Source organism: Lepidochelys olivacea (assembly GCF_965140295.1).
Source record: "Lepidochelys olivacea isolate rLepOli2 genome assembly, chromosome: 3".
Classification (NCBI taxonomy): Eukaryota; Metazoa; Chordata; order Testudines; family Cheloniidae; genus Lepidochelys; species Lepidochelys olivacea.
This window is the reverse complement of record NC_140413.1, coordinates 128,154,074-128,173,345: the sequence shown is the minus strand read 5'-3', so window position 1 is coordinate 128,173,345 and position 19,272 is coordinate 128,154,074. Positions and strand designations below refer to the sequence as shown.

Sequence of the window (19,272 nt, the reverse complement as noted above, 5' to 3'; positions counted from 1 at the left end):
ATTCTCATTTTCTAGTCTCTGTAAGCTTATACAGAAGATCAGAAGTTTTATAAACATCCTTAAAGGCAGGTCTATGCAATAGGATCAGTCTCAGCTTGACTTGTCTGGCAAGCAGTAAATCTACAAGTATTTAAATAAGCTACATTTATAAGCATTCTAAGAGTACACCAGTTTACTAAACTACTCCAGCTGGTTTACATATGCAACTCACTATGAAGTATAAAGGAAAGGCTTCTGAAAAACCAAACACCCACATTCCCCAAAAGTTATATGATTTCACAGGTCAGCCTTAGTCAAGAAAGAGCATGTAAATCTGCTTATCTACGTACAGAACATGTTGTGACCCTGACATTTTTTAATTTGCCATCAGTTCAGGAGAATGGGGGAAACCAACTCAGTAACTACTGATTATACATTTACAATGAGGACAAAAACATCTCCTCCATTTGAAGGTCAAAAACTCTTTGGCAGAGGAAGTTCAGTCCCCCCAGTCCAATTTCAACTTTGGAAATCTATCATCATTAGACAAAATACTCTAAACCACACTCCATATAATCTCCAAACATAAATGAGGTGAACCAGCTTGCTGTATGCAGAACGGCTTCCTTTAATTGTGGTTACAGCTGCTTTGTTTCATGTGGTGCTCTTCAAAAAAAAACAAAAAAAAAAAACCAACCCAACATACTGATTTTTTAAACTGACTCATGCTCCACATATGCAAACTCTTCCCCCCCCCCTTGAAAAAAACCAGAAACATTTTAGGAATTGGAGAAAGTACAGTTGTAAGCAAAAAACCCTCCTCCAGTAAAACTGAGAGGTATTCAAACACTGCCACCAAACAACGTCACCAGCTGGAAGAGACACACAATGCACCTGAATGACAATGACCATACTTTTGTTAAAATACTAAGTAATGTGGGGTTGGAAGACAAATTCAAAACACCTTAAGAGCTAGAAAAATGCCACAGTTCATACATGCGTAATTTCTTAAAGTTCAAAAGCATCCAATGAATCTGCTGAGTCATATTCAGTGTTTACAATCCCAAAGAGAAGTGAATAAAAACCAGGGCTAAATCAGTGCAAGTTCTGTCACTGACTTTAATGAAACCATGATTTCACACTAGGTATTTGTTAATTTGTTATTAAAAAAATGTCCAGTGAAAACACTACAGGCTCAAGCACAAAACAGTAAGTTAACTGGACTTCACCTACAGTTTCATAAGACTTGCTTCTCAAAGTAGATAGAAAGGAAAAGAAGAACCTTTACATCTCTAAAAAAATTATGCTTTTCTTCTATTAAAAACAGTATCAAACGTATCTTATTTTCCTTCATTCTTAGCTTCCTTTTTACCTGGTTTTGGTTTCCATCTGATTTAACTGCCTTGCTATTAATTCGAATATGTTCGGTAGATGTTATTGACAGGTGATATCTACTGATCTAGACAAAAGTACATTGATTTGGGTGCCAAATCATCTTTGTCTCAGCACTAAATCGCACCCATCTAAAAATCAATCTCTTCCAAATCTCTTTATTGATGAAAAATACCACTATTTCTCCCTAATTGCTAAGGAATCTGGATTTCAGAAATTGAAATTGAGTATGCAATGGGCTTTTTACCTCCTTGAATTTTACTCCTACTTTAAAAGACATGGGAGAAAAAAGAAAATGAGGAGGAGGAAAATACTTCAGTCGACTAAATCTTTTCTAAACCTTCATGAAAAACCCTCTTTAACATGGCAGTCCCCACAAGGTTCAGATATGTTATTCAGTATTCTCCAGCTTTTGCAACAGAAATCTAAAATTTAGATCTGCATGGAACCCTTCACTTACCTCAAATTATGAGCTTTCAAAATATCAATTATTCGTTGACACTCTGAGCTTAAAGTTTACTAACTGAGGACTTTACTTTTAACACACACTTTCAAGTACTATTCAGATCTGTAAAGCACCGAGATATTTGGAGTCAAGCCATTTACCAGAAATGATACTACTTCTGATTCAGTGACACTATTCCCTTGTGTGTCAGTACTGAACTGAACTAATGGTTCGTGGTGCTGCCTTGTGGGTAAGACATTAATTGGGCAGGACCTCTGTTGTACAATCCAAATATTCCAGTGCTGTTTTTTCAAGAGATGGGTTTTAGCCGCTGGTGTTGAAACTGAACATGAGATAATTACATCCTACCTATCTCAATTCAAGTGGACAGTTTCAGATGGACGGAGTTTAAAATCACATGTAATGTTGCTGGGTCCTGCTAAACAGCTAACAATTTCCAGACCAGTTGAGACTACTTTTCAGTGGTGACAGAAGCTATTTCTTTATGAATAATTTTTGTAGATCTTATGTAATATACTTTGAGATCCTCGAGAATGAGAAAAATCACAATCAGGATGCTACAGTATTACTATTAGCAGTGTTATTCCAGTGGCATTGGTCCCATTCGAGATACAATGGACCAACTTCCGTTGGGGACAGAGACAAGCTTTTGATCTTACACAGAGCTCTTCTTCAGATCTGGGAAACTCAGTGTCACAGCTAAATACATGAATGAAACAGATAAGCAGTTAACACACGTTGCAAGGTGAAGGTGGGCAGTTAACACCTTTACTGTCATAGGATAAAGGAGTGTTAGAGACTGTTGTAATGAGCCATAAATCCAGTATCTTTATTAAGTCAATGATTTTTGGTGTCTAACAGAGTTATGAATTTAGGTTCTCAGGCTCATCTTTTGAAGGTGTTGTGCCGGTTTCCTTTGACGACAAGGACTGAGAGATCAGATATAGAGTGATCATTTTGTGAAAAGTGTTCGCCCACAGGTGACATGGTGTTTCTGTTTTTTGTAATTTTTCTGTGTACGTTCATTTGAGAATATAGTAATTGTCTGGATTCACGCACGTTGTTGTTGGGGCATTTAGTGCATTGGATGAGGTACACTACAAGTTGCAATAGGCATGTGTAGGACCCCATGGATCTTGATAGCTCCAATAAAGTTGTCCAAAAGAAGCTGGTCCAATTAAACCCACCTTCTCTGTATTGTTTACTGTGCGTAGCCAAAAGGCCTTAAGCTGATCACGCATGGTAGATGGAATACCAGTTAAACCTTCTACACTTACTATGCCCCCTTCCCCTCTAGCTTAATCAACAGGAAAAACCATTGAATATTGTTTCTATTGCACAATAAATTGAGCAGGTTCCCCACACACCTATCCTTCTGTACTTACAACAGATGTAATCTGTTTGTGACTGTCTTAATGAAAAAATAGAACACCCTAAATAGACTGGTTTCAGAGTAACAGCCGTGTTAGTCTGTATTCGCAAAAAGAAAAGGAGTACTTGTGGCACCTTAGAGACTAACCAATTTATTTGAGCATGAGCTTTCGTGAGCTACAGCTCACTTCATCGAAAGCTCATGCTCAAATAAATTGGTTAGTCTTTAAGGTGCCACAAGTACTCCTTTTCTTTTTCCTAAATAGACTGTGATCCTTGGACTCTTCCTTTGTGGTTTTCCTCCTTCCAACATGCTGCCGTCTTTGGAGTGGGGAGGGAAAGGAAGCAATCATAATGAAATAAAATATTTTGTGTATGTTAGGAAGCGCCTGAATACTTAGCTATTATGGCACAGCTAGAATTAGCATATCCACCCGGTTTTGCAAGGAGCTTAGCTCTAGGGAGAAGTGCTTTCCCAGCAGACGACATTAAAACAAACATCTGGGTGACCCATTTGCAATATATAGTCGAAACTTGCATTGAGTGAAATCTTACTTGTCCACCTGAATCAGATCTGTGGCTAGGGGTACCAGGGGTCTGATTTTCAGTGGAAACACCCGGTCAAAAAGGGCCCCTGGCAGCTCTGGTCAGCACTGCTGACCGGGCAATGCAGCACTAAGGCAGGCTAGTCCCTCCCTACCTGTCCTGGCTGGCACCGCACCTCAGAAGTGGCCAGCAGGTCTGGCTTCTAGGCAGGGGGCAGGGCCACAGGGCTCTGTGTGCTGCCCCCACGCTGAGCACCGGCTCCGCACTCCCATTGGCCGGGGGGGCGGTGCCTGCAGGTGAGAGCAGCCCATGGAACCTCCTGTCCTCCCCCCTCCCCACCTAGGACCCAGATCTGCTGGCTACTTCCAGGGTGCACACGGCATGGTGCCAAGACGAGCAGGCAGCCTGCCTTAGTTCCCCATACTGTGCTGCTGACCAGGAGCCACCCAAGGTAAGCCGACACCCCAATCGTGAGCCCCAACCCTATGCCCCAGCCCTAAGCCCCCTCTCGCACCCTGAAACCCTCATTTCTGGCCTCACCCTGGAGCCCGCACCCCCAGCCCCAGATGAGTGAAAGTGAGTGAGGGTGGGGGACAGAAAGCCACCGAAGGAGAGGGAATGTAGTGAGCAGGGACGGGACCTCAGAGAAGGGGCGGGGCAGGGCCAGAGTGTTTGGTTTTGAGCAACTAGAAAGTTGGCAACCCTATCTGTGGCTTCAGATAAAGGAGAGAGAGAGTGAGCACGCGCGCGTGCAGCCAGGGTGCCATAAGCTTATAAGACAAAGAAACAGGAAGAAGAAGAAGCTACCTATCATGGAACTTCCCTCAGTACCAGAAGCTACAAAAAACACTGAAAATGATGAGTTGGCAGGAAGCAAGTCACTTACCACCATGTTAATTGCTTATTTGTATGTCCCATGGCATGAGCTAAACCGGCAGCTTCCATAATTGCTTACTTCTAGGAGACAGAGGCATGAAAAAACAAAAACCCTGTGGTGATAATGCTAATGAAATGCTCTCAGTTCTAAGAGGTTATTAAGAAGCACAGGTAGTTGAGATGCCTGATCTGAAACAATATTAGGCACCAGAAAAACCCCTCTTTGCTCAATAACATCAAATAATGCACAAGTTGTCCTTTAGGCATGTAAACTAACGTTCAGACTGATCAAGTATAAGTCCATTCACGTCCACAGAATGCCAAAACACTAGAATTCTACCAGAAGAGAAGCTTGTATGTCAACAATGAAATAATGAACTGTACAAAAGTATACCAATGCTTTGTTGTTTGCTAACTCATGGTAAACATACTCATACATATTTGTCAGCATATACTGGTGAAGTTCAGATCCTAAAAGTACTATTGGTGACAGAAGAATCCGATTTTAAAGTTTTTTTTTAGTAAGTCAGTTAATTCTGGATTGCCTAACAAAAGTTCTCTATGCCACACGTAAAATATCAGAAAGAAATTCCTGATTTGCATAGATATCCCACAATATATTCAAAATTCCTGATATTAAAATCAATCCCATTTCAGCCCCTTTTTACACCACCAACTTATACCGATGTAAATTGGGCTAAAGAACCAGTAACTGTTAGTACAACTGATCATTCATACAATTAATACATTTTAGACTAAAAAATAACTTATCCCACATTCTAATTAATTCATCCTTAAAAAAACCCAAAGTTACATAACAATCAAAAGAATCTTTTAGAAAGGCAATGCCTTTTTCTAGTGTCGAATGGCAAAATCTGTCATGTTCAGATTTTGAAATGTTTGTAATTTTTTCAAAAAGCCTGTATCTCATCAGCTGATTACTTTATTTCAGTAAATTCAATGGAAATACTTTACCCAATTACCATATTTTTACAGAAAAATACACTTATTTGTGTTTTGAAAGAAATGTTTTTCCTGGGTCAATTTTGTTGACTAACTTTTTCCCTTGTGGTTGTAACAAATGACTAATTTTAATAAATGGAAGAGAAAGGTCCCATATCCTTCAAAGTACAAAAACATAATACGTTTAAGTCAGTCTTCACACACTGGTTGTGTTCATTAATCAGCAGCTTCTTGTAAACCATTTCTGTTCTACTGTGCTCACAGAAGACGGTGAAACCCTACCTTGTTTTGTACAGTATCAATCTACATTTCTCCACTCTGTAAATATACCTTAAATTCAATAAATAGTTTGAGTCACTGGAGCACATTTTCTAGGTCTGTTATTCTATTCACAGACCAGGTCCACAAAATATTAAAATCTCTTACAAGTACTGTTTAGGATGTCAATTTTAATTATTCTTACAACACTTTATAAATGGTAAACAGGGACATTTAGAGGAATCTGGATTAAAGCCAATTAATATGACAAGCAGGCATATCATAAGTCATGCTATTCATGCTCTTTTAAAGTAAAATAGTAGCAGTCAGTGGTGTTACTTAAACAGTAAAAAGCTAAAAACTGTCACTACCACAAGTCTTTCTTTTGAGAAGTGCTTAAAAAGAAAGGACTTAGAATTAAAGTATAGGTTTTTTTTCCCCCTTCTAATGTTTGAAAAGTTAGCCACTACCCCAACTGTGTAACTGCATGCTACATTAAATAGCTGCTACCAGAACAAATACCTACAGACAGGTTTAAACAAGCAAGAGTACAGGAAAAAGTTCAGGTATAACATTTAAAACTTTACAGCAAAACAGTTCCAAATAGAACCCTGAACAAACTTACCATGGATTCTGTTCTTCCAACAACAGAAAACCACATTTTGATCTCTGGGACTATAGATCCTTAAAAAAAACCCAGCAACAAACAATTCTCCACTTCTCTCTTAGCCCTCAACAGAAACCAACACGACAGTCTGCTAGATTTTCCAAGACACCCATCAAGATAATTCTGAGCTGGATGCTATGACACTGTATGGCATTTATCAACACTAGCTATAACCAATACAATATTCAGACTCTTACGTAATCACTTATGCAGCTCTGACTTTCATTTACTTTAGGAGCTTTATTAAACTTTGAAAACTGCTAGAAAAACAAAAAGGGACCTCTTGTTCAAAAGACAAAAAACCTCCAAATTAAACAGGAAGTAATGTGCTGGCCCACAGATGGGTAAGAAGTCACATGCTAACCCCCCCCAACCTCCCCAAAGTGATATATTTTTAAAGTAAACTGCACGCACATACTGCTTCCAAATCATCTGGATTTCATAAAATGTAACCGCAATGTGGTTGAGAGTCAAGCAGCTTTTAACATCACAACATCTTTCAGGGTTAGAGCAACCAAAATCTGCACACAACCGCAAAAATCAGTACTGCCACTGATGCCCAACCACTCCCATCTCCGTAAAACTCAGTGCCCCTGTGATGCTATTTGAGGCACAATTACAAAAGGCTTTAGTACAGAAAAACATGCAACATTACAATAGTGGTGGAGCAGCAGTTGGACTTTCTGGATAACAACGCTGGACAACCTGTATAATTTAATCTTTTTAAACAGAATACAACTATTCATAGTTTTAAAAGATGTTGCAAGGTATTTTTTTCTAACTCTTAAAATCATTTTAATAACCTCTTATAAGCTCAAAACAGGTGTTTCATTACTAACATTTGTTTTCATTCATTGCACATGCACACTTGTTTGTTACATGGGTTCTCAAAAGCTGTGTTGACAAACATACCACTCCTTTATAATGTAAAATTACATAAATTGAAGGGTGGGACCAATTTTGAATCACATTTATAACTATTTTTGTGTGTATTACAAACTGAACTCCACCATAAGGACAAGGGGAAGGGGGGAAGAAATACAGAGTGAAAAGGATTTCATTTTCTTCACCAATCTGAGAATCTTCCCACTTCCCTCTCTTCTCCAAAAATGCCTGTGACTTTGCATTACAGTCATCATCTGACTGGCAAATGTTGACCAGACAGGAGTCCCTTCGGAGCTGATCAGTTTCACTTAATAACTGAGAGAGATCAGTGTTGAGATGGCACAACACTCCATTCCTCCTTTATGAATCATAGAATATCAGGGTTGGAAGGGACCTCAGGATGTCATCTAGTCCAACCCCCTGCTCAAAGCAGGACCAACTCCAACTAAATCATTCCAGCCAGGGCTTTGTCAAGCCGGGCCATAAAAACCTCTTAAAAAAAGGATGGAGATTCCACCACGTCCCTAGGTAACCCATTCCAGTGCTTCACCACCCTCCTAGTGAAATAGGAAAAACTATTATCCAACCTACACCTCCCAAACTGCAACTTGAGACCATTGCTCCTTGTTCTGTCATCTGCCACCACTGAGAACAGCCTAGCTCCATCCTCTTTGGAATCCCCCTTCAGGTAATTGAAGGTTGCTATCAGATCCCCCCTCACTCTTCTCGTCTGCAAACTTCTTCTCAAAGAAGCATGGGCTGGATGAATGGACTCTAAGGTGGATAGAAAGCTGGCTAGATCAAGCTCAGCGGGTAGTGATCAATGGCTCCATGTCTAGTTGGCAGCTGGTATCAAGCGGAGTGCCCCAAGAGTCAGTCCTGGAGCCAGTTTTGTTTAATATCTTCAATAATGATCTGGAGGATGGTGGGGATTGCACCCTCAGCAAGTTTGCAGATGACACTAAACTGGGAGGAGAGGTAGATACACTGGAGGGTAGGGATAGGATACAGAGGGACCTAGACAAATTAGAGGATTGGGCCAAAAGAAATCTGATGAGGTTCAACAAGGACAAGTGCAGAGTCCTGCACTTAGGATGGAAGAATCCCATGTACTGCTACAGACTCGGGACCAAGTGGCTAGGCAGCAGTTCCGCAGAAAAGGACCTACGGGTTACAGTGGACGAGAAGCTGGATATAAGTCAACAGTGCCCCCTTGCTGCCAAGAAGGCTAACAGCATTTTGGGCTGTATAAGTAGGAGCATTGCTAGCAGATCGAGGGACGTGATCATTCCCCTCTATTTGACACTGGTGAGGCCTCATCTGTAGTACTGTGTCCAGTTTTGCGCCCCACACTACAAGAAGGATGTGGAAAAGTTGGAAAGAGTCCAACGGAGAGCAACAAAAATAATTAGGGGGCTGGAGCACATGATTTATGAGGAGAGGCTGAGGGAACTGGGATTATTTAGTCTGCAGAAGAGAAGAATGAGGGCGGATTTGATAGCTGCTTTCAACTACCTGAAAGGGGGTTCCAAAGAGGATGGATCTAGATTGTTCTCAATGGTACCAGATGACAGAACAAGAAGTAATGGTCTCAAGTTGCAGTGGGGGAGGTTTAGGTTGGATATTAGGAAAATCTTTTTCACTAGGAAGGTGGTGAATCGCTGGAATGGGTTACCTAGGGAGGTGGTGGAATCTCCTTCCTAAGAGGTTTTTAAGGTGAGGCTTGACAAAGCCCTGGCTGGGATGATTTAGTTGGGGAGCTTTGAGCAGGGAGCTGACCTAGATGATGTCCTGAGGTCCCTTCCAACCCTGATATTCTCTGATTCTAAATCGTGCGCCCCAGCCCCCTAATAATTTTCGTTGCCCTCCCCAATTTGTCTACATCATTTCTGCAGTGGGGGGCCCAAAACTGGACGTGACACTCCAGATGTGGCCTCTCTACTGCTGAATAAATTGGAATAATCACTTCCCTCAATCTGCTGGCAATGCTCCTACTAATGCAGCCCAACATGCCGTTAGCCTTCTTGGCAACAAGGGCACACTGTTGATTCATATCCAGCTTCTTGTCCACTGTAATCCCAGGTCCTTTTCTGCAGAACTGCCGCTGAGCCAGTCGATCCCTAGCCTGTAACAGAACATGGGATTCTTCCGTCTTAAGTGCAGAACTCCGCACTTGACCTTAGAATCATAGAATATCAGGGTTGGAAGGGACCTCAGGAGGTCATCTAGTCCAACCCCCTGCTCAAAGCAGGACCGATCCCCAATTAAATCATCCCAGCCAGGGCTTTGTCAAGCCTGACCTTAAAAACTTTTAAGGAAGGAGATTCCACCACCTCCCTAGGTAACGCATTCCAGTGTTTCACCACCCTCCTAGTGAAAAAGTTTTTCCTAATTTCCAACCTAAATCTCCCCCACTGCAACTTGAGACCATTACTCCTTGTTCTGTCATCTGCTACCACTGAGAACAGTCTAGAGCCATCCTCTTTGGAACCCCCTTTCAGGTAGTTGAAAGCAGCTATCAAATCCCCCCTCATTCTTCTTTTCCGTAGACTAAACATCCCCAGTTCCCTCAGCCTCTCCTCATAACTCATGTGTTCCAGTCCCTAATCATTTTTGTTGCCCTCCGTTGGGCTCTTTCCAATTTTTCCACATCCTTCTTGTAGTGTGGGGCCCAAAACTGGACACAGTACTCCAGATGAGGCCTCACCAGTGTCGAATAGAGGGGAATGATCACGTCCCTCAATCTGCTGGCAATGCCCCTACTTATACATCCCAAAATGCCATTGGCCTTCTTGGCAACAACAGCACACTGTTGACTCATATCCAGCTTCTCGTCCACTGTAACCCCTAGGTCCTTTTCTGCAGAACTGCTGCCAAGCCATTTGGTCCCTAGTCTGTAGCAGTGCATAGGATTCTTCCGTCCTAAGTGCAGGACTCTGCACTTGTCCTTGTTGAACTTCATCAGATTTCTTTTGGCCCAATCCTCCAATTTCTCTAGGTCCCTCTGTATCCTATCCCTACCCTCCAACGTATTTACCTCTCCTCCCAGTTTAGTGTCATCTGCAAACTTGCTGAGGGTGCAATCCACACCATCCTCCCGATCATTTATGAAGATATTGAAGAAAACCGGCCCCAGGACCGACCTCTGGGGCACGCCGCTTGGTACCAGCTGCCAACTAGACATGGAGCCATTGATCACTACCCGTTGAGCCTGACAATCTAGCCAGCTTTCTATCCACCCTATAGTCCATTCATCCAGCCCATACTACTTTAACTTGCTGGCAAGAATACCGTGGGAACCCATATCAAAAACTTGCTAAAGTCAAAGAATATCGCATCTACCACTTTTTCCATATCCAGAGCCAGTTATCTCATCATAGAAGGCAATCAGGTTGGTCAGGCATGACTTGCCCTTGGTGAATCCATGTTGACTGTTCCTGATCACCTTCCTCTCCTCCAACTGCTTCAAAATGGATTCCTTGAGGACCTGCTCCATGATTTTTCCAGTGACTGTGGTGAAGCTGAGCAGACTGTAGTTCCCTGGATTCTCCTCCTTCCGTTTTTTAAAGATAGGCAATATATTTGCCTTTTTCCAATCGTCCAGGTTTATTGGAAATTAAATGAAATGAGTACAGTTCTTTTGTCACTGAAGTCAGAGACAGATCTATATTCATAATTTAAACTTTAGCACTGGAAGTATAAAAGTATCTCCAGCCGAGTAAACTGATACTTGTATTATTTGTAACACTGCCATCTACTGAGCAATCATTGTAATTTTCAGGTTTTATTGCCTTTTTTGAAGCACTCCTGTCATCTAAGGGCCCAAGAGTTCCACCTGCAGCACAGAGAGAGGCCTTCATTTCTTACAATAAAATATAATTTTACATTATTATTTGAAAGTCAATGCTTTTCCAATTTTGAAGAGAAATATTGCAAAAACAATTTGCAAAATGTTAACAATGGTGTGCGAGTGCAACCGACAAATTAATTCCACTCTGACACATGCGGTCTAAGTCTTTTTGGATAGTCCATACTTTTAAGAACTTCATTTCACAGCATAATGATTTTTTAGACCTGGCAAATTTCAACAAATATAATATCTCTCTCCCTCCTCGTTTTCTGCAGGGGAAAAAACAACGAACAAAAACAAAAGAAAACTGCATTCTCCCCTCATTCCAGAATTTCAATTTCTGTACCAATGCAAAATATATGACTGAAATCCACTGGAAAAACCAAGAGTCAATAGATAAGGAAAGTAACAAAAAATGAGAAAGTATATTCACTGTTACAGCTTCTCAAATACCATTTACATAATTTCAATTGCTCTTTTCTACACAACTTTGGAAATTGCACTGCCGGTACACTTTTTTGCACCTTTTATTACTTTTATGATAATACAGAAAAACTGAAAAAACAGCTCTCTCTAATAAGCAATTCTCTGTTCTAAGCAACCACTTGAAAAATATCTCCATTCTATTTCTAGGACCATTTGATTCAGCTTTCAACGAAAGACCATCTCTTTTATGCAACCAATATTCTACTGGTTTCTTAAGTAGTCACATAACAGATTTCACTATTTACTTTGCTATTTCAAATACGCATTAGCTGGGCAAAAAAGATTTTCTACATAGCCATAGATTAACATCAGGATAAGGAAACAGAACATCTGCTTCTTACTAGTTTTTCACACAGGTGAGAATAATTTTTTTAACCTCAACTTTTTAAAACTTATTTCGACACCACGCAGTAGCCCAGTTGTGTACTGCTGCTATAAATTAGGAGTATGCTGTCAGTGAAAACTGTGTACCCAACAGGGAAGTCAGTTCCAATGGAAACAGCAATTCTCCCCATCTCATATCCCTGCTCCTCCTTACATGAGAAAGTTTTTTCACGCTAAATTAGGACTTCTCATCAATTTAATAAACCAGTTCCACTTCCATATCGAGCAAACACTAAACTGAAATTCAGTTGGCAGTCAGAAGTCTGATGTGCAGATAAATTGGGGTACTCTCAATACTCATGTACTATTAGTCTTTCAAACTACTACTGCACTAACATGTCAATAGCACAAAATTAAAATTTTTAGTCTCTAATTTCTCAGATTTTGATATTATTTTCTTGTAGTCCAAGATGCTAATTAGGTGTATACTCCTTAACCCCCCCAACCCCCGATGGCAGGAACAGAACATTAAAAATAAATACAAAATAATCAAAACTCCACCACCCCTCAAGCAGAAACACATTCTGAAATATGCAAAATTTCAGCTAAAAGAAAAATCTTTACAAGTACTCAGTCATGTCTGACAGCTTAAAAGCCATCAGATAATAGCATCTTTAGGATGTAAACTCGTTGGGACAGTAACTTAAGTGTTTTGACATAGGTCATCTACTACACAGCAAAAAGACATTGTCTCTTCATGTGTTTGTTCATGGCCTACTCATGATTGGGGCTTTTGGGCACCACAGTTATATAAATTATTAATAAATAAATCACACTAAAAGCTGAAAATCAAGAGAATGTTGTGTCTGCTACATAAAGCCCATATAATAGACAGACCTAGCCAATAGGTAGAGCCCTCCATCTGGTGGCTGGAGTAATATGTGCATTCTTTATGTTACCACAGGCAAGACGGATCTATAGCCAGTACCCCTTATAAGGCAAACTTTCAAAAGGGAGCCTCCTCTTGGCCCAGCTACTCTGCATATAGTATTTTATAGATCAATAAGATGAAACAAATATTAAAATCACATAGGCACCTAATTTCAGTTCACTACACAGTAGATAGAAACTTCCATTTACATACTAGAATAATTTTTTAACAACTCATTTTTAAATTTTAATGCATATAAAAATATAACACTTCCATAAAAACTGGCATTTATTACTCCTTATCATAAAGAGTTTCTACTACTTTTTTTTAGCAGTGAATCAGTTTTCATTATCTTTTCACACTCAGATCAAAACCTAAATATCCAAATACAAAGGGTTGATAGCATCAATATTTAACTTAAAAAAATGCAAGTATGAATGTAATATATTAACAATTAGTGTGATATGGTCAATATTAAGAGTGCCAAATTACAAAATTAAATCCAAAAATTCATTATAGGACACAATTTCAATATTAAAATTTTCTGATTTAAATTGTTGTTTCTCTTACTTTGTTCAGATTCTGTGTATTTTATAGACCAGCATTTCATAGCCAGGAACCTAGCAGGCTAAATATGGTATGCAACATAGACTTTCCCAGGACATGTTTAAGGAAATGTTAAAGTAAAAAGTGTTGCTTGATGATTTTACTGCAATATGTTTTCATACCTTAGCAGCCACAATGCTTAGGCCCATTCCATTTTGTTTCTTTAATGTTACTGTGATGATTTCAGGTTCTTTCCTCAAAGGCTGAGCCTATCAAATAGGGGGGAGGGAGGGAAACAAACATGTAAGTTTGCATTAACAGCAAAACTGAGTATGAAGATTTCTGCATAAAATAGTCTAAATCAATAAAATAAACAATAATGAACGATTGGATGGAATACCTGTTGACATACAAAAGCTCATTTTACAAATCATTTTCACTTTAACACCTGTGACTCTTGATTAGTATTAGTTTAGAGAGAGGTTATCAGCATTACATCTGTGCTCAGATCACTGCCAAAGGAAAGGCCAAAGTCTACCTAAAAATTTACTGAGGTCTAAGAGATCTACAATTCTAAAATCATTTAACAAAAATAAAAGCTGAAAACTAGTTAAATCATTTTATGATAACTGTGCTCTTTGAACCTTGTTTCAGTTTTTTTAAACCCAACCTCTAGAAAACAAAATTAATGTGCAAAAATACTGGGGCAATAAATATTTTAAGAGCAGATTAAAACCTTTTAATACTTCACAAAAAAGCAAGCAAGACATTTAAGTTTGAAAAAAATCACCAGTGAATATTTGCAGTAGGTAATTTTCATGGTATTCTCTTATGGTGCCAATACCCTGTTAGGTAATGTAGGTGACACTACAATCTTAAGTATATGAAGCCCATTGTAGTGTCCAAATGAAGCAAAACTCTCTCACTGCGAGTTTCATAAGACAAAAGTTACACAATTTAAAAAAATGAAACACCATTGTGGCAAAGTTAAAATTTTTTTTTAAAAGCAAGGAAATGCTCAGCGAAGTCTACCCCAGCACTCTTGTGCCAAAGACTGTGGCAAAACAGGAGCCTGCTCCCATTTTATTTAATAGGAGTTTTTCCATTGATTTAAATTGGAACACAATCAGGTTTCAAGTCCATTAAAAACCCACTGGAGAAATGACAGATTTCTCCAAAAACACTACGTAGAGGAAAAAGTCACAAGACCCAGGGAACATATAGCTTTGTCACTGCTTCCATCTTTCAGCTCCTTTGCAAAGGGTTAGAAACTAAGTCAATGTAAAGCAAATCTTCAGAAGTATTTATTTTAAAAATTTTACAGACTACCCACCAGGAGTAAAACTCAATTTTAACTCTCAAAAAAATCGGTGGCTCAAAAAGAAGTCGTCATCACCTGGCTCTAGAACCAAATTATCCACTTCATTATGGATTTCACAAAGTAAAATTATTTTTAAAAAAGCAACTTAAAAATGGCACTTTCTTACTCATGAGATCTACTGTATGTAATTCAGGGTGATATTAGCTTACATTAGTGACAAATGGACAATGTGTTACTTGATTACTTCCTTTTTGTGACTGGTCTCTAACTAGTCCAAGACTTCTGGAATATTGACCCTCCGTTTCCAAATACTGGAGGCAGTTCAGGTTTGTTCACTTCTTAACTGTAATGTCTTATACTATATTCCACTATTTACTGGAAGACATTTTTAATTTTTGGCTTGGCTAGACAGGTTGTCCCAAAGAGCATGAATACGATAAGACTTGGATGAGCCTGCATTTATGGCATTATTTAATGAGGAGGCCTGAGGTGTCATGGTCAGAGATCTAATCCCGAGGAGCTGAAACACTTTGTTTCCTTTGGCTGTTATTCCTTTTTGTCCACACTCCTGTATAGTCTGAGATGGTGGAATGCCTGCATGAGGCCAGAAGAGCCATTTATCTTGTAGGAGCATCCAATGTGTTTTACGATTTATCACTGAGTAGCCAATCAATCAGATTCAAAGTATTAGAAACTGGAATACATAAGCAAACTCTATCCCATCTATTCAGATGATGGAGAGTAGACCCTTGCAATAGCTCCATTAGCGTTAACTGTGTCATGAAGAGATCTACCATCTAATAACTGGTACAGACAAATCCCCAGACAAGTCATCTAATCTATTATCATTATTTGTGAACACTCCTGGAGGGGTAAGTGAGACCAAAGTGTAACATTTTGTATTAACGACAACAACTGCTATGGATGAACTGAAGACTTGGCTGATGAAAGTGTCATATTGTAAGTCTCTGACAGGTCCACTGATATGAGGTAGTTTCCTGGAGAGATTACAGAGACAGAGGAAGACAGTCTCCATCCTGACTTTTGTTTTCTTCATCAACTCCTTTAGCCTTTTGAGTGTACACAGCCGAGACTCCTCCAGAGCTTTTTCTTACTATGAGGAATATGGAGTAGAACCTTGTTACCTTTTCTTAAGGGACAAGTTCTACTGCCCTTAGCTCTAGGGCATACAAGATTTCCTTCAGGATGAGTTGATACTTTTTATCACTGCTTGAGGTGAGGAGATGAAAAAACGGTGTGGAAGAATCTGAAGCCCAAGAGAATACCTCAGCTCCACTACCTCTTGTACCCACTTTTCTGATGCCTATTAGCACCAGATGTCTTAAATGAGACATGCCCTCAAGTCTATTTTAGGACCAAGGCAGGATGGGTCTCAGTAACAGTGACTGTCTGAATTGGAAGGAGATTTTTTTCTTTACTAACAACTTAAATTTGGCATGGTTCTAAGGGGCTATGCTTCTTTATGCTATTGCAACCAGGATATTGTGGTTTAAAAAAAAAAAAAATTCCCAGCGAGGCTCCTAAAGGCAGTTTGAAAATCCTGTCTAATGATGATTTCTACCATCCTGTCTGTAGGGTCTTCTGAGAAAGAATCCCTCTTAGCAGGAATTGCCATTTCCTTTGCCAGGAATGCCACCGTTGCATCAGCTTTAGAAAGGATGAAGAAAAAACCTTTGGGTTTAGGATTTCTTGAGTCCCCATCTCTCAATTTGGCAGACACTTTATCATTCCATCCTAATGATTTCTTCGAAGCAGCTGAGTAGGGGGATGGCACGTTCTGCTTTAATTCTGGTTTTCTTGATTTCATCATATTATATTTTTGGTAAACTAATGCAATTATAACAATATCAAAATATTTAGGCTATGACACAAACCTCTCACTGAAGTAGTACTGGTCTTTTACAAAAAAGTAAAATAAGTGTTTTTCAGACTGAGTCTTGTTGCCCAAGAGTGCTCCAACAAGCAAAACAAAAATGAAAATGGAAAAAAACCAAAACCCAAGAATACATTTCCCTGAAGATCTGGCAAAAACAGATGTGCTAGATTATTGAATATTCAATATTAATATTTAGTTGCTGGCTGCTGGTTTACACAGCCCAAAGCAGAAAAGAATACCCAAGTAAACAAACAGGTTGCCCTGTACACACAAATTTAAAATATACTTTCAAAATGAATCGTTTAATAGTATTTTTGAGGGAAATTCCTTTGCCTTCTGCTCCCCATTGAAAAATTGTTTACTTTATGATAGGCATGCTATGACAAAGATAGGGAAACGTTGATATAAGCTGATCTTGAAACATTTCTACAAATTGTTATTTTTCTTTGCTAAGCGTATGTCTTCACTACCTGCCGAATCGGCAGGTAGCGATCAATCTATCGGGGATCGATTTATTGCGCCTTGTCTAGACATGATAAATCAATCCCCGAATCGAACCCTGTACTCCATCTCGGCAGGAGGAGTAAGCAGAGTCGACGGGGGAGCTGCCGCAGTCGACTCACCGCCGTGAGGACGGCCAGGTAAGTCGAACTAATATACACAACGTCAGCTATGCTATTCGCGTAGCTGAAGTCGAAGTATCTTCGTTTGAAACCCCCTCACCCCCACAGTGTAGCCCAGGCCTAAGAAGCCAAATAATAAACAGCAATTAAATCTATTCTTTGGAATAAGGATAAAAACTGAGTACGCACAAAATATAGTTCACTGCAGGTTAATATTTATAGACTCTTGCTCTGAATTACCCCAAAATGAATACCTACTAGCTCAGCATTCTCGCGTAACAGGTGACTTTCATAGTCTGCACCTTCAAAATACATTGTCCAAGTGCCTGGTGAACGTGGGTGAGGTGTCAGCCTGCAAAACCCTAGAGGGGAAAAAAGCACAAGTGAACGTGTGCCACTCAAAGAATTAGTTGGTGAAACACAGCTAAAAGTAACAGTTTTGCTGGTGCATTAATACCATACAGCAATATTTATCCTTATCTGTTTAAAAGTTTTGAATTGTGTATGCTGAACAAAAGATTACAGGCATGTAAGAATTACACACTGTCACAAGCACATGATTAACACCACAACCTTACAGTTCTTAAAAGCATCTTCCACCTGAAGAACCCAATGCACTTACTAAATATTAAGGGGTCATTTATGATTTCTTTGAACTTAAGCTGTTCTACAGACAGAGGACTGGCTGTAAAACCAAAGCAGCAGTTCTTGGTAGTATTGTGCCTTTGAAAAGACTTGGTAGAACACAAAGGAGACACACTGCCCTTTCTCCCTCCTCTTCCAGTTTATGCACTTTCTCCCAATTTTCTTTCATGCCATGTATCTCCTGTCTTTCCTGTTATTTTTCATTTCTGCAGGATCCAAAGTGGTAGCACTTTACAAAAGGAAGGACCACACAGGGAACATTTCTCTCTTTCTACAGGTCCATGTATAAAGACCTTGATGTAGGTGGTTACTAAACACACGCTGTCAACACACAGAAGGTCACTTCAATTATTTAGAAGTCTGAAATAAACATGCACTATGCCAAGGGGATTCACAATGTCATACGAAAGTAAAATGCAGAAAAGTATATACAAGTTTTACATACCATGTGAGTGAGGTAAATTTAAATAGTTTAATGAAAGTGTAAAGCAAAGGATAATGAAATGAGGATTGAACACTATTGTGATTGAGAAAAAAATAATAAATACCTCTAAACATACCTCAAGTTCTACATTTACTATACTAGAGAAAAATGACAATATACAGTTTAATAGTAGCAGGACTGACCTCTCTGGCATAGTGGATCTAAAAATTCTTGTAAACCACTTGGAACATTTCTGACAACATCACATGAATAGCCATCTTCTGGCAAAAGAAAAGGCAGCTGCAGGTCAGGATCCTCTTCTAGCTGGACTTCTCTGCCATCACTACGAGCTAGTTCATCAGCTGTATTTTCTGCAACAGCCACTACATTCTCTATCAACTCCTGGACATAAGACAAAAGGACACTGCTATGTTTAAAGGGCTAAATTAATTCCACTATTAAAAAATATATATATTAAGAAAACTATGATTGCACCATTAAGCAGCCAAAATTCAGGAAATTACAAAGCTAAAATTGCACATAAAACCTCAACTGTACCCCGATACATGTGCCTATATATTACAATACAAGCTTTATCAAATCCAGTATCATGCAACTTCATTCTCCAACCCTGTGTAGCATCTTCTAATAGCTTCTCTTTTTTAACTTAAGTCAATACACCAATGAACATATATTAGACATTTTTACATGAGGTCTGCATTTGAGAATTAGGATGTGATCATGTAATTAAAAACTATACTGTAATGCATATGCACAGTCAAGTGCACATGGCAACCTAAATTTTGACATTTCTTGTCTTGG

The 19,272-nt window shown here is 39.3% G+C and overlaps 1 protein-coding gene across 12 annotated transcripts in view; it reads right to left on the bottom strand.

Annotated features, from left to right (window-relative positions):
• Positions 1-19,272, bottom strand: part of AFDN (afadin, adherens junction formation factor) — a 216,269-nt gene that overhangs the window by 41,873 nt on the left and 155,124 nt on the right. For all 12 annotated transcript variants that reach the window (XM_084624826.1, XM_084624831.1, XM_084624836.1 and 9 more), the window contains 3 exons: positions 18,654-18,852; positions 17,640-17,743; positions 13,723-13,809 (listed from right to left, as the gene is read on the bottom strand). In XM_084624826.1, the coding sequence (XP_084480952.1) occupies positions 13,723-13,809; positions 17,640-17,743; positions 18,654-18,852 (390 nt within the window). The remainder of the gene's footprint in view (positions 1-13,722; positions 13,810-17,639; positions 17,744-18,653; positions 18,853-19,272) is intronic.